The sequence below is a fragment of the Phaethon lepturus genome, unplaced genomic scaffold, assembly GCF_000687285.1.
Source record: "Phaethon lepturus isolate BGI_N335 unplaced genomic scaffold, ASM68728v1 scaffold8213, whole genome shotgun sequence".
NCBI lineage: Eukaryota > Metazoa > Chordata > Aves > Phaethontiformes > Phaethontidae > Phaethon > Phaethon lepturus.
Window position 1 is genome coordinate 38723 of NW_010529654.1, and position 9865 is coordinate 48587.

The 9865-nt window shown below is 35.0% G+C and overlaps 1 protein-coding gene across 1 annotated transcript in view; it reads left to right on the plus strand.

Annotated features, from left to right (window-relative positions):
* Nucleotides 1-518: 518 nt before the first annotated feature.
* TSPAN19 (tetraspanin 19) overlaps nt 519-9865 on the plus strand; it is a 9860-nt gene continuing 513 nt past the window's right edge. The window contains exons 1-7 of the mRNA XM_010284009.1: nt 519-581; nt 672-744; nt 1564-1694; nt 2957-3031; nt 4840-4950; nt 7215-7358; nt 8684-8767. Coding sequence (XP_010282311.1) covers nt 519-581; nt 672-744; nt 1564-1694; nt 2957-3031; nt 4840-4950; nt 7215-7358; nt 8684-8767 — 681 coding nt within the window. The remainder of the gene's footprint in view (nt 582-671; nt 745-1563; nt 1695-2956; nt 3032-4839; nt 4951-7214; nt 7359-8683; nt 8768-9865) is intronic.

The window sequence follows — 9865 nt, forward strand, 5'->3', positions numbered from 1 at the left end:
CTAGAACTATGTGCTGGATCGTATTGAAATCATTAGGCTGTATCTGCTATTTTCAACAAAAATTGAAGCAGGTCTTGTAGACAAAGGAGGGGTTATATCTTTACTATAGTTCTCCCTCTTTGTTTCAGCTGGTATTCCTAATAATAACTAAATTAAGTGTACTGAAGAATATAAGAACAAGTATGCCAGGCTATGTAACTCTTGCCATCTCTGCAATTTAAATCTTCCTACATATATGCTGCCTCCAAAAGTCTTTAGTAGTTAAGAAAAAAAGACTAAAAAAAGAAATACATGTGTACAATATAACATTAGAGGCAGTTGAGGTCAGACACCATCTTGATTCTTCTACTTTTGCTACTATTTTTTCTTCAATGTATCAGGTGACTGTTTAAATTTATACAGCATTATCTGAAGAAAATACATCCCATTGTAATTGATAAGCTTATTTATATCTGTTTCATATTGAACTGAATATATGATTATATTTTCAGCTGTGATTCAAAACTGAAAACAGAAGAATGAAAATAAGAGATAAAATAACAGAGAAATACTACTTAAATGTCTTCAATGGAATTTTCTTGGTAAAAAAATCTGTTTTTCTTATTTAGCAGCTTCAAATTAATTTTTTTAAAGTGTTTTAAATTAAAACAATAATCCTCCTTTTTTTCCAGGCTCTCAGTCTTATGCTTTTGACATTTGGCCTGTGGCTTTTATTTGACAGAAACAATTTATTCAGTTTGTTATGTGAGTATAAATAGATTTGGTTTTTTGTTTCAAATGATGGCAGGATAAAACAGAAACAGTGATAGAATTTTTTTTCACAAGGTGGCAGTATTGGATTGAAATGCATAGGTTATTTTTTTCTGTTGCATATATTTTCCATTATTAGACAGTATGATGACAATATGATCTCTCCATATAGATATTCCTTTTTCCCAGAGTGTCTATCAAATTATTTCACAGAGAAGTAAGTTTTGGGTCACATAACAGCATCTGTGCTCTTGAAGAGTTGTCTGCCTTGGCTATGCCAAGGACCATCAGTTCCCAACTGTTGGGATGGGAACCATCCAATACAGTAATTCTGGGATGAAGCATTTGAGATGGAAGTAATGAAAAACCCTGCTACTTTCCGTGTCTATGCCAAAATTGTTGAAGTGGAAAGGGGAAAGTGGCCAGTCACAAAAAGGGAGAATAGCATTGAATCTATCTGGATTTAATGAGAGCTATATCTATGTCCATGTAGGATTTTTACATGCGCTACTAATTTTTGGCAAACAGAAAAAATCTGTAAACTTGTAAATGTTCTCTGATTTCATTGTGAGTGGTTCACATTGTTCAACTGGGTATAATCTGTTTACATCTCATATCTTGTTACCATACTCTGAATATATGAATTTTTTTTTCTGTGACTGTAGGTAGCATAAGTAATAAAAATACCCTTTTCTCATTCTACTGTTTCCATCCTTTCAGTAGTGGCATTGCAAAGATTTAATTTTTTCTGGAATAACTTTTGTAAGTGGAAGTCTCTAACAGAACTGATGGTATGAATGCACTGTCTTACAGTTTCTTCAGGCAAGAACCAGCTAGTGGCATATATTTCTTGTATATTACTTGGAATGGGATTTGCTATTACTTTTACATCAGCCATGGGATTCCTTGGAAGTGTTATGGAAAACAAATGTCTACTAGTTACAGTAAGTGTAAATCAGACTCCAACTTTCTCCTAAAATGAAAGGGAGTTTTGTGTGCGTGAAAACTGTGGTCCTGTCTTGATGTTGTTATTTCCACATACAATGCTTTACAAATCTGCTGATAGAAAGATATTTTTAGATAAAGTCCTGGCTCAAATGAAATCTGAACAAAACTGAAGATCCTTACATACCACTGCATGAATGTTTTCAAAGATTTTAACCACTGTATTTATTAACTTAAGAGTTTTTAAAATTAATTTAGTATTGAAATTATGCAAAGTAACTGTCTCTCAGTATGTGCTCACATGCTTAGGATATGCTGGAGAAATAAAAGCCTGCCCCGAAACATTTCAGGTTGAAGGCACAGGTAGCTACAGTATGGCTACAATATCGAAATGGAGAGTATGATGAAAAAGCTGTTACCTATGTAGACCTACCTGGATACTCCATATTTATATACAATTCCTGCTTTTTAAGGGAAGAACGCTTTGGTTTCTGAAAAATTACACTAGAACTGTACATTCTTATGATCACTTTGATTACGTTTTTTCTTTTTTCTTTTGTTTATTGTCACCCTTTTTGAGTGATCTGTTTTAGACTATGTGAAGGCTGAAGCAGAGAACTGTTCTACTGGTTCATTTGTTAAGCACTACAAATACCAATTGGCACAGCAGTGAGAGGAGGCCAGGTGCTATAAACAGGAAACTTCTTCCTTCTTCCTTCCTGCTGCTGCCCTAGGCATGTAGTGTTTGCCTCAGAATTTTTTAGATGATGAAAGAGAAAGAAATATGTCATTTCCAACTTCCACTTCTAGTATCACAATATGTAGATACTGTGATGAAAATTTAGTCTCACTGAAAAGGAACAAGCACAACTATCTTTTTGGTTTGTTTGTGCATCTTGTAGCTCAAAGGAGTCCTTGGCTAGGCATGAGACTTAGGTACCATGATGATTCAAACAGGAAATAACAAAATAAGTGTTTTCTTCAGTGAAGCACAGCCGTTTAACAGCAGCTTTTGTTTTTCACTTCCAAGAAAGTTGTGGCTTCGTCTTTAGGCCCAAAACAGTGAGTTGTGCTTTGCCTGAAACCTGCCTCTTAGACTATGATGTCACTTTCTGGGGGTTTCTAGAAAAAATATTTCTTACTTTTGTTGGAATGACTCTAAATAATAATCATGAAGTATTATACATGAGCTCTTGAATTTTTTTGCATTGCCCACTTGTTCAATATTATGTTTTTACATAACTTAGGGGTTTTTTTTCAGTATATGAGTTTTCAAATCCTGTTGTTTGTCGCCCAGATGACAGTATCAGTGCTGATATTCATGAAGAAAGAAGAGGTATGTAAATAAATTATGTGAGACTGCTGATAATTTCAGGATAATTTCTTGCAATTAATTAAAAAAAAAGTAATAGTTCGCACTGAATGCTCTATCATCATTTGTTTGAACTTGAGTATTCTACATGTCAACCAGGCATAGCAGAAGATGTGGAAAACTTCCATAGTTGTAAAGGGGAGTGCATGGAAATATATTTCCAGTTTTTCCACTGCAACAAAGCATACTCTTCTTGTTCAGGAATGTGGAATCAACAGTGTAAGGGACAGCTTTATTCCTTTTTGAGGGATGACCCAGAAAGTCCCTCTTTCCTGGACATCAGTAGAGGTAGGAGAAACCATGTGTCTGCTAGCAGGTGATAACAGTAGTCTGCTGTGCAATTGATAGTAGGAGTCATTGGTGTCATGACATGCAAAGTATACTAATGAATTACTAACTTTATTGTTTGAGCCTGTATTTTAGGTCCAAGCAGAGTTCTAGTATAAGGAATATGTATCTTTACTTTTAACAACAGGAAGAAACAATAAATACCAAGGTGTTGTCACTAGTAACTGTACTGTTTTGAAGCTTTATTCAGTCATTTATTTTTCTACATACAGCAACTCCAATAGATTGAGCACTCCTCACACTTTTATGAGCACTCCTCACACTTTTATGTGGAAGGTAATCTGTACTGAATCCATACTGGTTTGGCCACTCCCCTATTCCATAATTCCAAATCTATGGTTTGAGAAAGCCTCCCATGACACTGGTCTCATAAGGTTCATGCAGTTCTCCAACTCCTGCTGCTGTTCAGGCAGGGTACAGCATGAATAAATCATGTTTTCTCTATCAAAGTGAATCTGTATCATCAAGATTTCATCATTAAATGTTAATTCATAATGATGGAGTCCTCCCTGTTTTATATGATGGTTTTACATATTGAAAGATTTGAACTGTCAGGAATGATGCATTCTGGAGTCAGCTATTTGTGCTAGGAGAACTGGTTGAAAGATTGCAGTTAAATTTATTTTATATAAACTGTAATTGCACTTGATCTCAACCTTAATTAAGTGTTGCTGAAGTATAATAAATGATGGTAACAACATCATTCACTGTGCAAGCTTTTGTATTTTGTTTTTAGCATGGCTGTAGCAAGGGGAATAAGTTGGAGAAGCCTCATTTTTTTCTTGTTTTGTAATGAAACCTTTCAGTGGCCTGGAAGTTCTCCTGTGCATGTATTCCCTGCTACACTCTATATAATCACATTTTTTGTGATCAGCTTGTCCACTTCAATTACTGTTGAAGGTGTATTTTAACAGTCTCTGCAAAAATGCCTAATTTACAGCCAACATGATCTGCTGACTCCCCTAGCCCAAAGCAATACATGTCCTGGCCAGATTGTATGGTGCTCGCACAAGTTTGTATCACATTAAGTGTAGAATCAATTTTTGGTTATGCTTATAACTTCATGGTGCTATGCTTATTAAAAATAAGTATTAGAGGTAGGATTTAGTATTTCAGGAAAGATCAGGTGCATCTAAACTATGTTTCCTGGCTCTTCTGGCTCCATTTGGGCTAATCGCCTTGTGTCTGCCTGTGCTATATATGTGATTTGGGTCACTTCATTTATCTTCCCCTTTTGCTTTCAATTTTCCTATTAGTGCAATGGCTATGACACGTCTTAGATATTTTGCAAATTGATTAGAATGCCGCTGCTTGCAGGTAATCCTAGAAGAAACCTGAATATCAATAAAAGATCAAGGATTGTACTATCCATCCACACTCTTATCAATCTGCATATATCAAATGCTATAAATATTTATGAACAGGTCCACAATCAATGGAACAACAGAATTGATGAAGTTATTTCTGAATACGGGAATGAGAGCCTGGCTGAGCAGGAACCTGTGTGGAACATTCTGAATGCTGTGCAGCACAATGTAAGGAAAAAACCCCCACAAAATATCATGACCAAAAATACTGCATCAGCCAAAAATGTATATGCCAATCAGAACTTATGTTAAAAGAACAACTCCTTTAGTAAAGGATTAATTTTTCAAGATCTGCTGCTAATATCTGATGTGGGTGGTCAGATTCATTTATGTTATATGGATTATTAAGAATTAGATTATGCTTTTGAAGGATTTGTCAGTGTATGTAGGAGCAGACAATTCTGGTCACTGAAGTTTACTGCAGCTGAAAAAACAATGGATTTCCTAATATCTTCAACAGTGGTAGATGTTGTAAAACACTTGGTCTGCTTAGGTCTCAAGACTGACCTCAACCATGGACAAGCAGCTATGAGGTCAAAACAGAGCTACTCTCTGTTGCACTGAGACTCTCTCAGAAATAATGTGACTTAAAGCCTCAAATGAGCTTGCAAATCAATACTTACAGCACACGTACTTAATTATTATTCATAATAATTTTTGTGGCCTGGCAGGATGTAATTTGTTTCCTTTTCCAGAAAAGTTCTTTAAAGCATTTGTATGGGATCAATTAATTTGGAAGTTGTTAGCAGTATTTTTGACCAGTGGCCCGCTATCCAAACTTCAAATTAATTCTGCATCGTGAGCTTTTAATTACAAACACTACAGCTGAACAGTTTAATGTGGTTTAATATGCCTCTGTAGACCAGCTGTGAGTCCCTTAATATGACTTCTTGCAGAGGTGAATTACATAGCTCTTGACGAACATGGAAGATAATTTATGATTCCAGATAACTCACAAAGCATATATGTCTAGACTCAAGATTACAAATGCATATTTAAAATCTGTTATTTGAAAATCCATCCTTCTCTCATTGCATTCATGATTTCTCTAGTGATTAATGGTGACCGCATTATGTCAATGGTGCGGCTAGACTATGTGCTGGTATACTTGAGATTGGTTGTACTGAACTGTTGTGCGAGCACAGTTTTCAGCAAAGCTGCCTACATACCACCTACCCTGGTGGGTATGTTTAAATTGTGGCAGATCTCAAAGTCCTGTGGATATTTTGCTGTTGATATCTAAGGCAGTTAAAATATCAAATCTGCCATGGTGAACTGTAACCACACTTTTGAATGAAACACTGCCATCCCCAAGTTTTATGTTACATGCTTCCAGCTCTTTACAATATCATTGGCATATGCTTTTACAGAGAAAGGACTGTTTTGGTTAAGTTATCTAATTTTTCAAAATACAGAAGCAGTTTATCTTGGATTGATTCAAAACATGAAAATGAGATGTTTTTGTTTAGCATCTCTGAGCTAAAATATGACAGACTTTTCATCTCACAAAACAATTGAGATATTTCTGAAGTTTCATCCTGATTCAGAATGAAAAACTGCTGGAATTTCCTACGTGACAAGAATTCCATTCTCCAAGGTGTTTGATGGTTTGATTTGGTTTTGTGTTACTGGTATTGAAACAGGTTATTGTTATGAGCTAGCTGATGATTCATTTGAACAGGGCATGGTATTTGCTTTGTGCTTCAGGTTTGGACTATGTGCTCACAAGAGATCAATTGTTGCTAAAACACAAGTTTGAATAGGGAGACTTTCTAAAGTTCTCTTTCTAAGAGTGGAGAATTTTTGCAAATATGATATTAGAAGTGACAAAGGAATAACTGAAATTATTCAAAATCTGGTTCTTATCTAAGTTTCTAGATCAGATTAAAACAAAATGTCTGTGGTTTTATATTTATTGAAGTATGTTTTATAAAATCTGTCCTCATTTACTGCATTCAATATGAAACAAAATTCATTATGTTGTTTCCAATAATGTGTACTTTTCTTCTTCTTTTTGTTTTACTTCACAGTGAGCACACCCTTTATATAGCTTACTGCTTACACACGGTTTCCACACTGAAATTACTTTGGAAGGTTAAGGGTGACAGTCAAAATGTTTTACTTTAATCTGGGTTTGCATTTTTTTCTTTTTTCTGTTTACATATGTTCTAGAATAATTTAGAATCTAAAAGAAAGTTCCTTTCAAAAGTATATTTTAAGATCATATTGTTCTTAAGTCTGTACTACCCAGTGCATATCATGGGAAAAGATATGTACACAAGGGTGAATCATCCCCCGTGGAAATCTCTCTCTGCTGAATACAGAGGGAAACCACCTAGCTAATGTAGCTAGCACTTATTGGGGTCAAAGTTCCTCTGTGTGACAGTCTTTATAGGTGTTGGAGTTACCACGTTACAGGATTTCTATTCTAGATGCAATGCTGTGGAAGATACAATGTCACACAGTGGGAAAGGAATAAAAACAAGGAAAACAGTACTCAGATCCCATGTTCATGCACAAAATCCAGTCTGAAGAAATGGTTTTGTGATGTTCCAAGTAATTCAACATACAGTATGGTAAGAAATAAAAAACTTGTCTTAAAGAATGTAATTTTTGCTATTAAATGGACTTTGGAAAAAAATATACAAAACATGTTTTCCACCAAGGCTTGGCTTACAAATGCCAAAGTATTAATAATATTCATTGTTTTGTCTCAGGTCACTCTGAAACCTTGGTTTTTACTCATTAGGTGTCAGTCATGTAGGCAGTTCTAAATTAAGGATACTTCAAGAAAACAAGAGTTATGCCTGATCAATATCACAGGGACATTTAGTAGTGGTTTAAGAAGTAGTAAGCATCTTGGCATTCAGAAATCCATGCTGTGCAAATCAATGATGTCAATGGAAAGTGAGAGCATATAAAAAGTATACAGTACATTTTCCACTTGTAATTACTGTTCATTACTTACAGAATGTCAGCAATGTCTCTACCTCCTTGTATCATCTGTTTCCAGAGCATCTCCAATACTTTATAGGATAAGAGGAATGAGCAAGGCATTGAAATATGGGATGTGTTTCCTGAGACCAGTTCATGTTAGCATTTACATGTCTTTATATCAAGGGACCAGTTTGCATAGGACCATCAGATACCATGACCTGAGCTGGAGCAAAGTCATACATACTATTCTCTTCTCTAAACCCTTCAGTGTTAACGGGACTATCCAATGAGAAGAAAAATTCAGGGCAAAAGTTATTTCTTGACAATGCAGGACAGTAAATAATAGAAAGGATGTTGTCAAATGACATGTGTTATTTTCTTCCTTTGCTCATCAGTTTGGAATTGTTCCCTGTTTCTACAAACCCTTGTCTTTGTTACAAGATCACTTCAAAGTATAGAAAGCACTTATTTATATGTTTTATTATATTTATAGCTATTTTAAGCTATACAATGATGTATAATTTATTTTAAAAAGCAATATAATAAGCACAGACTGTACTCTGGAAAATATGCACATCCATTTGAGGATGCATAATGCATGAGAATCAGTGAAAACTTGAAAATATTCTTTAAAGAATTTTCTTGTAAGGCAGTCTCTCGGTTATACTTGCAAAAAAGCAAATTCCCTTTTAAGTCACGAGCTCTGGAACATTTCTGTGCAAAAATATAAGATTTACTTAAGAACAATCTGTTTAGTTCAGATAACTTAAAAGATGCTATAGCTAACTGTCTGCAGTACACATTACTGATGTATTTGCTTTCTGTCAAGTAACTATCAGAACCCATCATAACATGCAGAAAGTTCTGTTCTATATATTTTATAAGTACAATCTTATAAAGATGTAATATGAATTCAAAAGTTGAAATTATTTTTCTTGAAATCTATTCATCTGTACTTGCTTAGGGATGTGAAGAATATTTCAATACGTGGTTTGAAAACAATGTTTTGATCTTAAGAGCAGTTACTATAAGTCTGCTAATTACACAGGTAAGAGTACTTTTAAGCAAAAAAACACAAAATATTGATATTCTGCTGGGGGTAAAAATCAGTTTAGTGCCATTTGGCTTTGGCATGCTCTCTGAAATTTTGTAAAGCTTTCCATCAATTTTAATTAGAAGTAAGATCAAGCACTGTTTACCAACAAACTCCCATATGTTCAAGCACCATCACAGATGCTGGTGTCCAAAATTTGTTGAATGAAACATTTGACCTGACTTGTGAAAGCGAACAGCACTGAAGGACAGGAAGCAGTTAAAGAGAATCTGTGGAGCAAAAGACCTCTTTTGTCCTCTGCACAGAACTCAGTCCATGAATATGCTGAATCAAACAATACAAAATCATTAAACCCCTCTCCCCACATATCTAAGAGGAAATCTTATTGGGTAAAAAGGAATAAAGCTTTCAATATCAAAACAAAATCATATGAATAATGGGAACAAAAATTGATTGTTCACTCTGCAGACACTCTGAAGGTTGTGTACAATCAAGGTGTCCAAAGTTTGTTGAATGAAACATTTGACCTGACCTGTGAAAGCGAACAGCACTGCAAGGACAGGAAGCAGTTAAAGAGAATGTAAATCTGTGGAGCAAAAGACCTTTTTTGTCCTCTGCACAGAACTCAGTCCATGAATATGCTGAATCAAACAATACAAAATCATTAAACCCCTCTCCCCACATATCTAAGAGGAAATCTTATTGGGTAAAAAGGAATAAAGCTTTCAATATCAAAACAAAATCATATGAATAATGGGAACAAAAATTGATTGTTCACTCTGCAGACACTCTGAAGGTTGTGTACAATCAAGCAGGCAAAAGGACTTTTGATAATATCTAAAATTGTGAGGTTGAAAATTAGATTAGGTCATTTTTACTCAGAGAATTAAAAGTGTGATCTATTTTACCTATTCCATATGTACTACCTTCCCATACGGGCATGTAGTAAAAACATTCTGGCTATAGAGTGGGCCAGTTCAGGAATGAAAATGTTTCTTATTCGTACTCACCTAATCCTCACTAACCTAGTGTATGAGTGTCTCGTGATCTTCAATGTACTATCATTGACACCTTTTTGTCAGATGGGAAAGA